The sequence below is a fragment of the Tupaia chinensis genome, unplaced genomic scaffold (assembly GCF_000334495.1).
Source record: "Tupaia chinensis unplaced genomic scaffold, TupChi_1.0 Scaffold000387_1, whole genome shotgun sequence".
NCBI classification, from domain to species: Eukaryota; Metazoa; Chordata; class Mammalia; order Scandentia; family Tupaiidae; genus Tupaia; species Tupaia belangeri.
In genome coordinates this window covers 1,623,687-1,641,137 of record NW_006159889.1, presented here as the reverse complement: position 1 = coordinate 1,641,137, position 17,451 = coordinate 1,623,687, and the positions used below count along the sequence as shown (strand labels likewise).

Below are 17,451 nucleotides of genomic sequence, written 5' to 3'. Positions count from 1 at the left end.
AATTAAAGCAACTTTATGGTGTTAAAAAAAAAAAAAAAGAAACACACTCCCTATCCATTTCTGCTCAGTAAGATCAAGTCTATGGGCTAGCCCCAAAGGAGTGGAGATGCTGTCTCACCCAAACTGGCTTGGGGCAGGGAGCCCCAAGGGATGCGTAGTTGCGGGCAGCTTATGGATGAGCAGAGAGCAGACTGCGGTCCTGGGAGGTGAGGGAAGGCAGGATGATGACTACCACAGAAGGAGGAGGGGCTCTGGGATGATGGTGGCCCAGGCTTGGTCTGGACCCAAAAGGATGACTGAAACTGGGACAGGGAATTGAGCAGAGGGGTCCGGGATACTTATGGTTTCCTTTTTCTCCAGGGGAAACCCTGGAGGGGGTTCTGGGAACAATGACCAAAGCAGTCCCTCACATTTGTACAAAGTTTTATAGTATTCAAACAACTTTCACTCAAGATCACATCTGCTGTCCAACACAGTTTTACGTGAGTCAGCCAGATATTCCTGGCTTTCAATGGGAAGTTGGGGCTTGCCCCAAGAGGCTTGTAAGTGGTCATCCCAACCTCCTGTGCCCAACCTTATCACGGTATTTATCACATTGCTTTATGACACTCTGTTGACGTGTATTTCCTTTAGACTGGGAGCAGCTCAAGGGCAAGAACTATTGCATGTAGGGTATGTCAGCACCCTCAGTGCCTGCAGGAGACAATGAATGCTGAAGCAGAAGGCCCCCAAAGTCGAGCATTAAACAGGAACCCATAACACCACCACTTGGGTGTTGAAGAATAATGTTAGTGTCCCTCATGGGGCTAACATCACCCCAACTGGGCTTGGGACAAAGGCCCCAGACAATGACCTTGCTACCTACAGAGTGAGGGGCAATAATGAGGTTACTCACAGGGTTAGAGGACCAAATACATCACCCTTTTAGGGCCAGGGGAACAATGACAGCATTACCACAGAGTGGGAAGTAGCAATGACATTCCCACAGGGTGGGGTGGGGAAGCAACAGCAAAGACAATGTCACCCACGGGGTTGGGTCCCTGTGGCACTGGCAGCTTCCGGAGCTCAGAGCCTTCGTGATCATCCTCGTGATGACTGATGTCCAGCGTGGTGAAGAGGTTGGAGAGAAGCCCCAAGATGTGGACAATGGCCAGCTTGTTGGAGGGGTTGGGCTATAGGGAGAAGAGAACTGAGCTCCAGCTCGCCCAGCCCCATCCCTGAGTGCCAGCTCCAGCTCCAGCCCTCACCAGCCACAGCCCACTCAAGGAGAAGGCCCAGTGTCCTGGAGCAGCTCCCTGGCCCCCAGAGCTCACTCACTATCTCCTCTGCCAGCTTCTCCAGCTGCTGGATGTAGGGTGAGATGAGAGAGTGCAGGTTCTTAAGGATCTCCTCCACCTGCAGGGCCGACAGCAGGAAGCCCAATGCCTGCATCAGCCACATGCACTGGCTTGTCTGTGGGCAGAACACGATGGTCAGTCCTGACCACACTTGGTGGTGTGTAGGAGGGAGAATGAGCCTGCTGGAGAAGCTTCCAAGAACGAAGGCAGAAGATAGGATTTCCAGAAGAGGTTCCCACAAGACTCCCCAAAAGACCTCTAGAAATGTTTGAGCCGCACCTTGTGGATCTGTTTCATCAGCACATCCTGGGGGTAAAAACATGAAAAAGGAAAATGGTATTAGCACAGGACAGAGTGCCCTGAGGGCCAGCACTGTGCAGGGCCCTGCATACCTGTGACACAGCCACGATGTTGGCGGCGTAGGGTGGCAGGTCATACTTGCATTCTCGACAGATCTTCTTGAGGGTGGACACAGAAGAGACTGAGAGTTCAGGATTGCCCAGGGCATGCAGTACAAGGGGTAAGACACTGTTGATCATGACAGGGTGGTCGGCCAGCCATTCAGACAGAGCTCCTGGAGGAAGAAGGCAGGGGAGACTCTGAGGCAGGCCAGGTTGGCTTTGTACTGTGTCCTGGAGGCAGGCAGGGTCAGGTTGCAGCCCCAGCATGGAGCACTGCTCATTCTGGGCACCAAAGAGGTGGCTATGCATGTGCATGCTCAAATGTGAGCCTTACACCTAAGAAGCAGGAAGGGACTGCTCAAGAGAGGCTCAGCACTGCTGTCCTGCTGATGCAAATAGACCTCACTAGACTGCAGCTCAGTACACTGTAGGAAGGACCCTTAGACCTGCCAGGACTGTCAGTTGGCTGCTGAATGTGTGAGAGGGCAAGTGTCTCTTCCATTTTGGACAGGACGGAGCAAGCTGGCCATTGCCGGGAATCAGCACTGTGGCTGTGGTTATATGGTCATGGGTATAAGCCAGGTCTTACCAATGGTGAACATGACAGTATCTGCCAGTTGCACGTTGCTGATGCTGATCCGTGGGATGAGGCCAATGAGCCCAGGCACCACATCAGAATAGTTGACATCTATGGTCTCTGCGATGGATTGGAAGCCATAGAGCAGGGCTTCTGTGTGCTGGGGAAAGAGGGTACCACTGGCTTGGTTGAGGAGGGTGTGACAGGTCAGGGAGGGCTGAGAGAAACAGGCTTGGGAGGTACCTGCCAGGAGTAGGGCTCCTCTGAGCTGGTAAGCAAACGGCCCAGCTTGTCATAGAGGTTGCTGAGCAGCTCGGCCCCCAGCATCTCATAGACATACATGAGCGTGTCTGAGATGTCCACCCTGAGAAGCAGATGAAGGCCTTTTACACTGCCTGGATCCTGCCCCAAGCCCACGGGCCTACCCAGGTACCCTTCCAACCCTGGAAAACACCCTGAGAATAGAAAAAAGAACCCCAGAATTTAAGAAGCCAAGGACCCCTTCCCTCATGCCTTCATGACATTTCAGGACTCCATTTAGAGCTAGGGTTGGCCTGCTACCATCACCTGTAAATTCGGAACTGCTCCTTTTCGTCTGAGGACCAGAATCCATATTCTTCATCGGAAGGGAACTGGGCCTTGTGTAGAAGCACATCCACCAGCTGGAAGTAGACCGGCCGGTACACCTGCTGGTACACAGCCTGTTTCTCTGCCTCAAAGGACAGAATGTCATCCTGAGAGAGCCAGGGATGAGAGTCAGCCATTCCCCGGGAGACACAGAAACCCAAGATACACCTTCTATCATGGCCCGGACCTACTAGCTGTCAGAGACACACCTGCAGTGTGTACCAGAAGGTGAGGGTGAGGGAACTGGTGGTCTCGTTGACAGGATAGTGGCCAGGGATGCCCGTGCAGAACATGATCATGTTGACCAGTGCCAGGAAGCTCTGCCAGTGCTCTACTTGGTCCAGCAAGGCTCTGGGGAGGAGGAGATACAGTAAGGTCATTCCACCTCTCCAAGGGGGTTCCATAACCTCCTTTCATTTGATTTTTAGTTTTGCTATAGGCAAGGCGCACTTGCCAGAGAGAGACAGAGAGAAAGGGAAAGTGTGAAATCATTCCCCCAGGGGAGATGACCACATCATAATCCCTTCCCCTCCAGTCTCCTTTCAGGATTTTGGGCACACATTCAAGCTGCTGGGGCCAGGACTGGAAGCACACAGTTGACCATGTGGGATCTAGTGCCTTAACCTCTGTAACACTTGCTGGTCCCATAATCCTACTTCTTAAAGGATCCCGCTATCTCAGCCCCAGTTGCCCCACTCCTCACCGGGAGTGATTCTCGCCCAGGGCCACAGCAATGCGGCAGATGCCATGGGAGGTCTCCATGTCCCCATTCTGCACTGCTTGTCTCAGTTGTTCCTGCAGTCCCAGCACCAGTGGGATAAGCTTCAGGAGTGTGTTCACGTACCTAGAAGCATGAGGCAAGGAGAACCATCAGAACTATCTACACCCCCCACCATCTACCTGCCTTCCCTGACCTCCCCTCCCTACATCAGATCCCAAGCTCTGACGCTGCCCACGTTGGGAAGGGCATTAAGTCAGGAACCTCCAGGAGAATTCAGGGAAGGAAGTATGAGAAGGTCAGTATTAATGGATTGAATGGGTCCTGCAACTGGACTGAGAGTTGATGGGTTAAGATTAGGGAGAGGTTGGGATGAGGCGAAGAATCATGGGAATGCTACGAATTTTGAGGCACACAAGGGCAGACTGTTGTTGGTCAAACTGTGTCCCCTAAAATAGGTATGATAAAGTACTAATCATGAGAACCTCAACATGTGACCTTATTTGGAAATAGAGGTCATACTAGAGCAGGGTGGCCCCTAATCCAACAAGACTAAAGTATCCTATAGGAAGACATCTGTGTGAAGACAGAGACATGAAAGGGGGGATGGCATGTGAATACAAAGGCAGAAGCTGGAGTTACGCAGTTGTAAGCCAAGGAATGCCAACAACTGCCAGCAAACCACCAGCAGCTAGGGAGAGGGAAGGAAAGCTTCTTCTACAGGTTTCAGAGGGAGCACGGTCCTGCTGACACCTCGATTTCAGAGTTCCAGTCTTCAAAATTATGACAGTAAGTTTTTGTTGTTTAAAGTCATCTAATTTGCGGTGCTTTGCTGTGTTAGCCCTGGGAAATGAATACAAGGGTAGGAGACAGAAATGCTCAGGTTTAGGTGCATTATTATTATTATTATTATTATTTTAAGACTTATTTATTGGTGTCTCTTCCTCTCTGGACTCGGACCTAAATGGCGGCAATATGGCTAAACACACTGAGAAGGTTGGCATTGTCAGTAAATACGGGACACACTATGGTGCCTCCCTCCGGAAAATGGTGAAGAAAACTGAAACTGGCCAGCATGCCTAGTAAACTTGCTCCTTCTGTGGCAAAACTAAGAAGAGACGGGCTGTGGGGATCTGGCGCTGTGGTTCCTGCATGAAAACGGGAGTCGGTGGTGCCTGGACCTACACCACAGCTTCGGCTGTCACAGTAAAGTCTGCCAGCAGAAGACTGAAAGACCAGTAGAAGCTCCATAGACATTCGGAATATCACTAGTCTATAATAAATTAGTTAATTTATGTAACAGCAACAACAAAAAACCCTTAACCTTGAATCTATCCAAGTGGTTACTTTTCTGACTCCAGGAGGGCACTATAGGAGAAAATATTTATTTATTTATTTATTTATTTAGCTATAGGGCGTTTGCGCTCCCCAGAGCGAAAAAGAGATAGAAAGCTAGAAATCACCCCCCAAGGGGGAAGACCACACTACAAGCCCTTCTCCTCCTCCATTCTCCTCTCAGGACCCTGGGCACACACGCACATACACCCAGCATGAGTTTTTTGTTTGTTTGGTTTTTGTTTTAGAGAGGCTTTTGCTATAGGGTGCATGTGCACGCTAGGAAGACTGAGAGAGACAGAAAGCAAGAAATCACCCCTGGGGGCGATGGCCACGCCACAAACCCTTCTCCTCCATTCTCTTCTTGGGATCTTGGACGTGCACACAAGCATGCACACGTGCCCAGTGTGAGTTTAAGCCACCGAGTCCAGGACTCAAACTGTGGTTGACTACATGGAAATCCAGTGACATAGCTATTATGCCAACTACGGATCACACCAGCATGAGTTTTAAGTCACTAGGTCCGGGATTCAAAATGCGGCTGAGTATGTGATCGTCCAGCAATGTAACCATTACACCATCTGCTGGTCCCTGTTTCTGTTATTTCTTTTTTTTTTTTTAAGAGGTTTTTGCTATAGGGTGCATGCATTCACCAGAAAGACAGAGAGACAGAGAGAGAGAAAGTGAGAAATCACCCCCCAGAGGGGATGGCCACACCACAATCCCTTCTCCCCCATTCTCCTCTCAGGAGCTTGGGCATGCATGCCTATGCACCTAGCATGAGTTTAAGCCACCAGGTCCGGGACTCGAACCACGGTTGACTACATGGGAGCCCAACGACATAGCCATTATGCTAACTGCTGGTCCCTGTTATTATCATTTCCTAATCTGACCAGAGAGAGACTGAGAGAAAGGGAAAGTGAGAAACCAAGCTGCCAGGTCTGGGGCTTGAACCGCAGTTTGCCATGTGGGAGTCCTGCACTATAACCACTACACTACCTGCTGGTTCTTTAGGTGGACTATTAATGAAGACTTTAGAAGGTAGCAACAGTACACAAGAGCATCAATCCCCACCTTGCTTGCTCATTTGTTCAGAAGAGAAGCAGCATCAATTACCTGCCAAAGTACTTAAGACTGGCTGCGCAGGGTAAACTTGAGGGTATCCAAGGACATCCCATATCACCCACACATTTGCCCTGATCAGTTTCCCCCAGCCACCAACCAAATGACCCTAACCAGTGTTTGACTTCAGGCTGTGAAGAGAGACCTTGACATGGGACTCCACCATACACTCCATCCTCCACCACCAAATCCCAACTCCTGTGTAGCTCGGTTGGCAGTAGGAAGGGAGAGAAGTAGAGTTAAGAGGCAAAACAGACAGGACTTGAGGGTTGACTGGATAGAAGAGTGCAGAAGAGTAAAGGACAACTGTCCAACTAAGTAAATGGTAGAGCTAATTTATTGAGACTTAGAAGGTTGGGTAGAGGCAAAGAGTAACGTCGTTTGTGTGTGTGTGTGTGTGTGTGTGTGCTTGCCAAAGAGAAAGAAATCAAGAAATCACCCCTAGGGGGATGGCCACACCACAAGCCCTTCTCCTCCATTTTCCTCCTGGGATCTTGGGCACATACGCACATGCACCTGGCGTGAGTTTCAAGCCAGGACTCAAACCAACAGTGACATATTTTTTTAAAGAATTATTTAATTTAATTTATTCTTTTTCTTCTTCTTCTCCTTCTTAATTTGATTAGAGAGAGACACAGAGAGAGAGAAAGAGGGAAAGTGAAAAAGCAAGCCACCAGGTCCAGGACTTGAACTGTGATCAGCCATATGGGAGTGTTCAGTGACTTAACCACCACGCCACCTGCTGGTCCCCAGGACAGTAACATCTTTAATGGGAGGTAGAGAAGTGGTAAATTCAGTATTAGGCATGTTGACTCAGAGGCCCCTGCTGGAATATGCATAGATGTGCACAAATAAAAAAAAGGGGGGGATATAAAGGACCAGGTGGTGACACGGTGGCATCACAAACATGGGAAAGTTCTTGGGTTCATATCCTGGGACTCTCCTGAGCACACTGTGCCCACAATTCTGGCCAGCTGAGACTGGGGTTGGGTTGTAGAGTGAAGATCCTGTTGGGGTTGCTTCTTTCTCTCTCTCATAAAATACATAAATAAACTTAAAAGGAATTGGATATAAAACTCTGAAGCTCAGCAGAGAGGTCAGAGCAAGAGACACAGATTTGAGAGTCATCAGCTAATAGCTGGAAATGGACACTATGGGAATGAACGAGAAGTGCCCAGGGAGAAAGTGATGAATGACAGAAAAGAGGGCCCAGATGCGCCCTGCACTCAATAATTCTCTAATGGAGGGGCAGATGAAGGAGACAGAAAGAAAGGTAGCTCCATCCCACTGGATCCCTCCCAAGCAGCATGCTCCGCAGAGATCTGGCTAAGGGAGGGGCATACTCTCAGGGGGCATCGGACACATTTTGCCACCAAGCATAGTGTCACCATAGCAATCTACAGAGGGAGGAGAGACTAAGGGTCCAAAAGTTCCATCTGGACTTATCCCAAGAAGTTGCTAGGCAGGAGCCTCATAACCTTAGTGAGAGAATGAAAAGGACAAAAGAGGCAACCAGGCCAGGGTGTTGGCCTCCTTTTCCACACACCATTCTGATAGGAAAAGCTATCCATACCAGGATATCCCCCGACCTGGAGATAGCCCGAACGGGTGCTGCATGGTGACAGCTGAGATGGCTTCAGTCGCATGACCCTGACACAGGCTGCACCACCAGACAATGGGCACCCTCAGGCCAGAGTCTGGCACAGAGAGCAGGGGCAGGGCCAAGGCTACGGCCCACAAGCTTCCCGCAGCTGAGATGGGGGCAGATGGCAGTCTTCTATGCCCAGAGCATCCCCACTGTAGCCCAAGGCTCCCTCCACCTGCCCCAGCTCATGCAGACAGTCAGTACCCCAGGAAGGTTCTTAATTAGTCTTATCTGAGCTTCATAATAGGATAAATAAAGAACAACATTGCCCAGAAGGGCTCAGACTATTACTCAAGGTCATACAGCAACTTAGAGGCAGATTCTAGGTTGGGACGGCCCCTTAGAACTCCTATAGGTCTGCTTCTCTTTCAGGGTCCAACAGGAACTTCCCCCAAAATATTTAAGCAGATCTCAGCCCATATTTCCAGTCTTAACTGATGGGTGCTCCAAGAGCATGTCTAATTCATCTCTTCTCCTACCACAGCACCCATTGAAAAGCTTTTCAGGAGAAAATACATAATTCAGAAGGAAAAAGAAACATTTCGAAGGAGAGAACCAGGAAGTGGCAGCAGCTGTAGCGAGGCAGAAAAAGGGTGACTTGAATACCAGCTAGCGGAGGGGATGCCAGGACACCTAGGGGGTAGTGCCTGGATGACCCAACAATCAAAGCCACTGAAGGTGACTTTCTCAAGCCACAACTAGGAAACCAGACTAGATAGAGCAAGGCCCCAGCTCTGACTCTGGTCTGGGTGTAGCCACATGTGGGGCAAACTCCTGTATAGATTTCCCACCAACCTGAGCAGCTGTGCTGGAGAGCTGTGACCAGAGGAACAGGTCTAGGTGTCTAGGTTTGGGGGAGGAGGACAGAGAGCATGTCTCTAGGGCTCAGCTGAGACTGGGTTCAAGTGGCCTGGCTCCCGTGGTCAGCTGAAGCAGAACAGCCTGAGTAGGGCTGCTGGGACTCCTTGGCTGCCGTGCACACTGAGCTCAACCCAGGCCTGCAATTAGAGCTTCGGGAGCAGAGCTGAGAAAATGGGGAGAGTTGCTAAGCAACCAAGGGGCTGCAGCCAATGGGTGCCCGGGAGGCTGTGGGTTCCCTCGCTGGCTCCTTTCTCTCTCATTCGTTCAGAAGAGAAGTATCAATTACCTTCCATAGCTCTTGAGACTGGCTGGGCGGGTAAACTTGGGCATATCCAAGGACACCCCACATCACCCTTGCCCTGATCACTTCCCCCCTGAGCTCACCGGGTGCTTGAGCTGCCAAGACAGGTCTTGACCTGGGACCTGGTATCCACCTTAAGCTGTAAAACTTGGGAAGCCAAGGGACAGGTATCATGCTAAACTAAACACCAATGCAATCATACCAAGTGCAAGCAAACGCTGTCTGTGGACTACCCAGGAACCATGCTAAGCTCTTCACAGACATTCTCTTATTAATCCCCATACCAAAAATATACTTTTTAAAAAAAAGTCAGCCTCAATTTTTTTTAAGTTTTAAAAATCCGTGGTGTATGTATGTGTGTACACATATACACACATGTAAGAATATATGTACACACACATTTAAAAGGTAACCAATTCCTTTGCACTTTAGCCACTTACCAACTAGGCCCACTGTCTATTCCATGATTTAGTCCTTATGACAAATTCTTCTTCTTTTTTTTTTTTTTTTTGAGACGATTTTGCTATAGGGCGCGTGCGCTCACCAGAAAGACAGCGAAAGACAGAGGCAGAAAGTGAGAAATCACCCCCCGGGGGGATGGCCACGCTGCAATCCATTTTCCTCCATTCTCCTCTCGGGACTACCTAGAAACGCATGCACATGCGCCCGGCATGAGCTTAAGCCACCAGGTCCGGGACTCGAACCATGGTCAACTACATGGGAGTCCAGCAACGTAGCCATTAGATCAACTGCTGGTCCCTACTTATGACAAATTCTAAAAGCAATGTATTTCCTCTATTTTTAAAAAGACCATTAAAACTGATCATATATGGTGGAAAGGTTGAACACACACACACAGTTTCCAGTTTAAAACATGTGACATATGAATGACATAGGCACAAATGGGTCCTGCTGGCCCCCCACCCCTAGAAGAGGCCACAAAAGAACTCCCATTCCTCACTGAATCAAAATATTCTTTACTGGGGGCTAGTAGGTGGCATAGTGGCTAAGGGTGCTGGACTCACACATGGCCGACCCTGGTGCGAGTCCTGGACTTGGGGGCTTGCTCTTTCTCGCTTTCTCACTCTGTCCCTCTCTAGTCAAATTAAAATAAATGAAGTTAAATAAAATAATTCTTTAAAAAAATAAATTCTTTACTGAATACCAGAGGCAAGCCCTGTGCACATCATCCTATTTAAATTTTTACAAGTACACTGTGAAGTTCATAGGATCACCTTATTTTATTGATGAGGAAACTGAGGCTTAGAAATGTCTTATCTGGGTTGTCAGGTGGTGTGGGTGGATAAGGTGCTAGACTCCGACATGGCCAACCACAGTTAAGTCCCAGACATGGTGGCTTGTTTGCTTTCTCACTCTCTGTCTTTCTCTGATCAAATTAAATAACAATAAATAAATAAAACTAAGTAAATAATTCTTATATAAATGTCTTATCGAAGGTTCAGATCTAAAAAGGAGACCTTCTGGGATTCAAACTCAGGCAAGACTAATGCCAAGACTTAAGCCATTAACTGCCCTTCTATGAAATCCCTTTCAGTAGTTTTTTTTCCAACTCTGCTTAGATTCCTGAAGCCCTGTCTCTGAAATGTCAGTGTCAGGCCCCCACTCTTGCCCTTTCCAATCTGACTTACATAGAAAATCTTAGCAAGACATTTTCTCTGTTTAATATCTTTTAATATCTGTGTGCGTGTGTGTATGTGTGTGTGTATTTCGGACAGGGTCTTACTGTGTCCAATTCTCCTGTCTTGGCCACCTGAGTGGCTGTGATTACAGGTGTATGCCATTGCACCTGGTTTTTAAAAGGGATCAGTAATTGAACTTGAGCCTCCAAGTGATCGCAGCCTGCTGAGTAAGCAGCAGTGTCCAGAGCACACTACCACAGCTGGGCCCAAATCCTTCAATATCTTTATAAAATCCTCAGGATGAAGTCTGAAACCTTAAGTCTGGCCAACAAGGTCCTGCATAAGCTGGGCTTGTATTTCCTTCAACCCTGGCCCTTACATCCTGCTATCTAATCACACTGAATGATTTATAAATCACCAGACTCACTGGGCTCTTTTACACCCTTCCCTTGCCCAGCCTCTTTCATCTGGAATGTCCTCCCCACATCCATCACCTATGAATGGCTAACTCTGATACTGCCTTCCAAACATAGCTCAGCTGTCACTTCTGGAAAGCCTTTCACAACCCTCGGACTGGGCTAGATGCCTCCTCTGGGCTCATAGAGCCCCTGCTTTCTCCATCAGAGCACTTGTCACATTGACTGTCCTTGCCCCTTCATATGTCCACTAGATGGGAGCTCCTGACACACAGAAGTTAAAGCGCACATCTGTGTGCTCCCAGGGCTTAGCACAGGGCCCAGCTGTGGTGTTGCCTGCTGTGGCACTTACTGAACGCTTGCCAAACATACGCTTCATTACCCGCACTTTCTCTTGGGTCCTTGACTATACCAAGGTATTGCCTACCACAGAGCTTTGCACCTGCTCTGGTTCCTAAATCCTGGAACACTCCTCCCTCTCCCATAATCTCCCCACTTCCACCCATCTCCATTCAGGCAACCCCTATTTTTCATCCATTCAAAAAATACAGATTGCTACCATGTGCCAGGCACAATGTGACAAGTGACAGAATCATTGTCCTCACGGAGTTGGGAGAAGAATGGGGATACATACATTATAATGAAATCATGTTGTAGTCTAAGAAGAAAAAAATATTGGGGGCCAGCAGGTGGCGTGGTAGTTAAAGCACTGGACACTCCCGCATGACCAACTGTGGTTCAAGTCCTGAACCTGGTGGCTTGCCTTCTCACTTTCCTTCTCTCTCTGTCTCTCTCTGGTCAAATTAAAAGAAATGAATAAGTGAATAAAATTAAATAAATATTTTTTTAAAAAGGAAGGAAAAAATATTAAGCCATCAGAAAAGTCATAACATATTTTTCTGTTTTTCTATGCAAATATGTGTCATGACTTTCCAACAACCCAATACCAGGAGATCTGAGATAATACAATAGTGAAGGCCAAACTTAGTCTTAAAAATCACTGAGGATGGAGGGACCAGCAGTTAGCGTAATGGCTATGTCGCTGGACTCCCATGTAGTCGACTGCGGCTCAGGTCCCAGACCCAGTGGCTTAAACTAATGTTGGGTATGTGTGCGTGCATGTGTGCCCAAGATCCTGAGAGGAGAATGGAGGAGAAGGGATTGTGGCATGGCCATCCCCCCTGGGGGGTGATTTTTCGCTTTCTGTCTCTCTGTCTTTATATTCCTGGCAAGGGCATGTGCCTATAGCAAAAACCTCTCCAAAAAAAAAAAAAAAAAATCACTGAGGACAGAACCAGAAGATGGCGTAATGGTTATGTTGTTGGACTCCCACATAGTCGATCATGGTTAGAGTCCCAGACCCGGTGTCTTAAAACTCAAGCCGGGGGAACCAGCAATCAGTGTAATGGCTATGTCGCTGGAATCCCACGTAGTCGACTGCGGTTCGCGTCCCGGACCCGGTGGCTTAAAACTCACACCAGGCGCGTGTGCATGTGTGCCCAAGATCCCGAGAGGAGAATGGAGGAGAAGGGATTGCGGCGTGACCATCCCCCCTGGGGGGTGATTTCTCGCTTTCTGTCTCTATGTCTCTCTCTGTCTTTCTGGTGAGTGCACGCGCCCTATAGCGAAAATCTCTCCAAAACAAAACAAAAAAAAAAAACTCAAGCCGGGTGTGTCGGTGTGCGTGCCCCAAATCCTGAGAGAACAGAGGAGAAGAGATTGCGGCACAGCCATCTCCCCCAGGGGGTGATTTCCTGCTTTCTGTTTTTCTGTCTCTCCAGTAAGTGCATGTACCCTATATCAAAAATCTCTCAGGACCAGCAGGTGGTGTGGTGGTTAAGGCACTGGATAATCCCAACTGGCCGACCATGGCTCGAGTCCCACCAGACCTGGTGGCTTGCTTTCTCACTTTCCCTCTCTCTCTCTCTCTCTCTCTGGTCAAATTAAAATAAACAAATGAATAAATTAATTTTTTTTTTAATTTCTCAAAAAAAAAATCACTGAGGACTTTCTATGTGGTGGAAGTGATGTGTCAAGAACATGTGATGGTTCGGGACCAGCAGTTGGCGTAATGGCTATGTCGCTGGACTCCCATGTAGTCGACCACAGATTGAGTGCTGGACCCGGTGGCTTAAACTCACACCGGGCATGTGTGCATGCGTGCCCAAGATCCCAAGAGGAGAATGGAGGAGAAGGGATTGCAGCATGGTCATACCCCGGGGGGTGATTTCTCGCTTTCTGTCTCTCTGTCTCTCTCTGTCTTTCTGGTGAGTACACGGGCCCTATAGCAACAAAACAACAAAACAAAACAAAACAAAAAACTCTCCAAAAGAACATGTGATGGTTCAAAGGCTGGAAGGAGCATGGGAACTGAAGAGACCATGTGAGAGTCTAGAAAGTACAGAAAATGGAGAGACGAGGCTGGTGATGCCTCATTGTGCAGTGCCTTTGTAAGTCACATTAAGGATTTTGAACTTCATCCTAAAAACAGTGAGAAGCCACTAAAGGGTTCTCATTATATAGGAAAGATTAGATCCTCAGTTTCAAAAGATCACTGTGACTGCTGGGACAATGAAGGGTACAAGAGTGAAAACCAGGAGACTGGTGAGAAAGCTCTGCAGTAATCCAGGGAGCGAGATGATGACAGCTTGGACTAGGGTGGTAGCAGTGGAAGTGGAAAAAAATAGATTTGCAATATGGTCAGGAGCAGAACAGCCAGGACTTGGTAACTGGTTGAAAGAGGAAAGAAGAGTCAAATATTTTGATTGGATAATTAATTGGATGATTAGTTGTTTAATGTCTGCCACCCTTGTTTCTTTTTTTTTTTCTTTTTAGTTTTTGCTACAGGGCACACATACTCAAAGGAGAGAGACAGCAATAGAGACAGAGCTAGGCAGGGAAAATGAGAAATCACCCCCCAGGGGAGATGGCCATGCCACAAACCCTTCTCCTCCATTCTCCTCCTTCGGGCATACGTGCACATATGTCCATGTAATTTTCAAGCCACCGGGTCCAGGACTTAAACCACAGAGTTTGACACATGGAATCCAGCTGTCTTAACCTCTATGCCACCTACTGGCCCCTCTGTCTCCCTTCTGAGCCATGAGGACATGGGTTATGTTCTTGTTTGGTTCCTTGCTGTATCTCCAGCATAAGACCAGGAATATAGTAGGCACTCAATTAATGTTTACTGACCAGATGGAAAAATGGATGTATGTTTGGGCAAGGAAGCTGTCTATCTCTGGGCAGGTGGGGACCAGCTCACCTCTGGGCATCAGGCTGCGAGATGGCATTGACAATGGCCTCCACACTGCTGTCGAAGAGCTCCGAGTCCTGCAGAGCAGCGAAGGCAGCCTGAATGAGCGCCTCACAGTCCTGCAGTGGCACCTCCAGCTGCACCCAGCTGGAGAAGCACTTGAGCACCTTCTGACGCACACAGCTGGGTGAGCTGGGCTGCTGTAGCAGCTGCTCCAGCAATGGGAAGACAGCCCCACACTCTACCGCCAGGCTGGCTCGCACCAGGCCTTTGCGGTACTGGGGCAGGCGGCTGGTCTGGAACTCCTCAGGCAGCACTGTCAGAAGCTCTAGCAGGGCCAGGCAGCGGCCCTGGCCGTCCACCGGTGAGTCCTCGGCCTGGAAAAGCCGTACCATATCTGCCACAGCACATGGCCAAGCGTCAGGCATCATGCTGAGAGCCAGTGAGGCCAGTGCCACGCACAGCCGAGTCAGCACAATCTTGGAGCCACTGGCAAAACGGGTGATCTGGGTGAAGAGTTGTGCCTTTAGGCTTTCATACTGGTCGGTGGGGATGTCACTCCAATAGCGAGAGATCTTGATGTGCAGGGCACTGGCCCCAAAGTACTGGATCTCAGGCACCTTGTCGGGCTGTAGTAGCTGCCAGCTGAAGTGCCAGGCCTGTGGAGAGACCTGGGCCTGCATCAGCCACTTCTGAGCCAGGTTCTTGTTCTCAATGTTGGGGTCGTAGTAGAGCTGGTGCAGCGCCTGCAGAATAGCACAGGACTGAGCAGGTACTGGCTACTCTGGATCCTACCAGAGCCCAGAACAGAAGGCGTGACTTGGTCCTGAAAGACTGCTCTCTCTCCCTGACTAATAGCTGAACTGGGAGGGAGAGTTCAGGGCTCTGCAATGTATCCTGAGCCCAGGGTCCTGCTGATACCTTGAGAGCCTGAATCATGCCCATGCTCTACCATATCCTTTTCTCCTCATAGCAAAACTTTAGGGGTTAAGAGAAGAAATTTCCCTGAGAAAGTAGAAGAGGACCTCCCCAAAGGGGGCGCACCAGAGCATAAGGCTCAGGTGGAAGGAATCACTCCATAGGGATGAAGCTAAGGCTAAGAAGAGCACGGAACAGTTGGAGGGACCCTGACCCTACCAGGCACAGCTGCTCCCATCAACTCCAATAGTTCCATTCCGCTTCCCCTAGGTCACTCCAGATGCTGGCACCAAAGCCACTGTGAAATCTGAGCAGGACTAAGACTTCGCCAGACAGCCCTGGGGCAGAGATGTACTGGGGGGGGGAGGGTGAGGGCAATCCTCAGCCAGTACATGTGAGGGCCCACCAACGGGATCCAGAGAAGCCTTGGCCACAGCTGTAGCCTTGGCAATGCCTACTCTGGAGCTCTCAGAATCCCCAGGGCCCCAATTCCAGCGGGACTTCATGCAGTAAGAAAACAGTGGTTTATCTCCCTGGCAGCACATGGACAGTGTGCCATGGTGCCAACACCGTCCAGTCCCAAGGCATGGGAGAGTTAGACCAGGACCCTGACTCCTAAACAAGCTCTATCCAAGTAGGCTGAGCCCTATCTGTACCCCTCATGGCCAGTTATGGCCACTGTCCCTTGTCTGGCCCTCAGGGATGCCAAAGCAGGCAAAAAACAGAAGTAGAAGGGAGCATCCTCACTTTCTATTATGGCAAACAGGGCTCAAGAATAAACAAATGAACATGTGCAACCATCCCCTGCCTTCCAGCAAGGAAGCCCATCACCCCATTTGTTTCAGAGGGCATGCATTCCAGCATTCCAGGCTGCTGAGAGTAGAAGCTGAAAAGAATCTGAGAAGCAGTTCCGAAAAGATGGACTGGGCAGTAGGGGAGCCTGGGAAAGCCATGGCAGGAGCTATGTGGGCAGGTGAGCAGAGGAGGGCCCTGCAAGGTTGCCAGTAGGACCAGGCTCTTTGGACCCAGCTCAAAACAAAGGGAGCCAGCTGCACTCCTGCCTGCCCAGGACCAAGCTGGCTTTCACACAATAAACGAAAGACCTCTTTCCAAAGACGAGTGAAAACATAACCCAGATTCTTTCAGTTCCAAATCATCATCTGAGCCCTTGGCTCAACAAAGTCAGGTCCAGGATGGTTCAGCACCATGGTGGTTCCTGAGGACTGAGTGGCAGGTCTTCTGGCTTCCTACTGCACTGCTCATGCAGTTCTGTGGAGCTGGAGCATAGCCAGTCTGGCTAGAAATCTAAGCCATCAGCACCCTGAAGGGACCATCCCAAGACCCTCGGGTCTCTGTCCACAGAGGACCTGTGCCTAAGGAACGCCAAAAATAGTCCATCAGGACTCTGTTAACACTGCTGTCCTGCCTGCCCAGAGACAGCAAATGCCAGGTGCTCTGGGGGCACCGTCCCAGCGGGCAGCCAGCCCAGGCCTGAGCTCTGGCAACAGTGTCAGTTCCCACAACTTCTGCTCTGTCACCGGCGTGCCCACCCCAGAGCCCTCATACCTTCTCCACGTTCTCCACAGTGAAGTCCAAGGCTGGTGCTGCTCCAGTCCCTGCAGCCCCGGGCTGCTCCTCCCGCCGCTCCATTTTGCTCCCTCCCTAGCAGGGAGGTGGACCCTGATCTGGCTCCTGCCCCAGCCCTTTGGCTGCGGGCCCCCTGCTAGACCCCGGCTTGGGTGCCCAGGGAGTGGTGGGGCGAGGGGGAGCCCAGGGTGGGCATGGCTGCCGGGGCCTCCCCACCGCGTTTGGGGGTAGGGGGCTGGCCAGAGACGAAACGGGCGCTCTGAGGAGATCCGCTGAGGGGGACTCCGAGGAGGGGGCCGTCAGTGAGGAGCTCTCAGGCGGGGGTCCGGGTGGTGGGTCACGGCTCTGCCCCAGAATCTGTCAAGAGGAAGTCCTAGAAGAGGGAGCCCTGCGAGGGAAACCGAGCCCCTTGCCCGTGAGGGGTCACAGGGCTGCCCGCCTGTCTCCACAACACCCGCGTCTGGGTGAGCTCTCGGGTGCTGTGAGGTCACAGGGCTGGAGGGTCACGGGGGAGAGAGCCCCTTGCGGGTTACAGAGGCGTCCAAGGAAGCGCGGGGGTGCAGCTTCGCGAGTCTGGGGAGAAGAATCCGTGGAGTTGAGGGGCTGTGGCAGGTCCCCTCCGCTCGGCCTGGTCCGCGCTCAGCTCGCCGTCCGGCTCCGGCCCGGCTACCGCCGCTGTCTCCGCCCCCGTGGCCGGCCGACCAACCGCG

At 50.3% G+C, this 17,451-nt stretch overlaps 1 protein-coding gene across 1 annotated transcript in view; it reads right to left on the bottom strand.

The window, feature by feature from the left end:
• Positions 1-17,442, bottom strand: part of IPO13 (importin 13) — a 25,757-nt gene extending 8,315 nt beyond the window's left edge. Inside the window, exons 1-11 of the mRNA XM_006153762.3 lie at positions 16,721-17,442; positions 14,246-14,982; positions 3,646-3,786; positions 3,152-3,293; positions 2,883-3,049; positions 2,559-2,679; positions 2,328-2,475; positions 1,730-1,911; positions 1,617-1,643; positions 1,318-1,452; positions 1,029-1,172 (exon numbers count right to left, since the gene is read on the bottom strand). Coding sequence (XP_006153824.1) covers positions 1,029-1,172; positions 1,318-1,452; positions 1,617-1,643; positions 1,730-1,911; positions 2,328-2,475; positions 2,559-2,679; positions 2,883-3,049; positions 3,152-3,293; positions 3,646-3,786; positions 14,246-14,982; positions 16,721-16,804 — 2,028 coding nt within the window. The 5' untranslated portion in view covers positions 16,805-17,442. The remainder of the gene's footprint in view (positions 1-1,028; positions 1,173-1,317; positions 1,453-1,616; positions 1,644-1,729; positions 1,912-2,327; positions 2,476-2,558; positions 2,680-2,882; positions 3,050-3,151; positions 3,294-3,645; positions 3,787-14,245; positions 14,983-16,720) is intronic.
• Between the last annotated feature and the right edge of the window lie 9 nt (positions 17,443-17,451).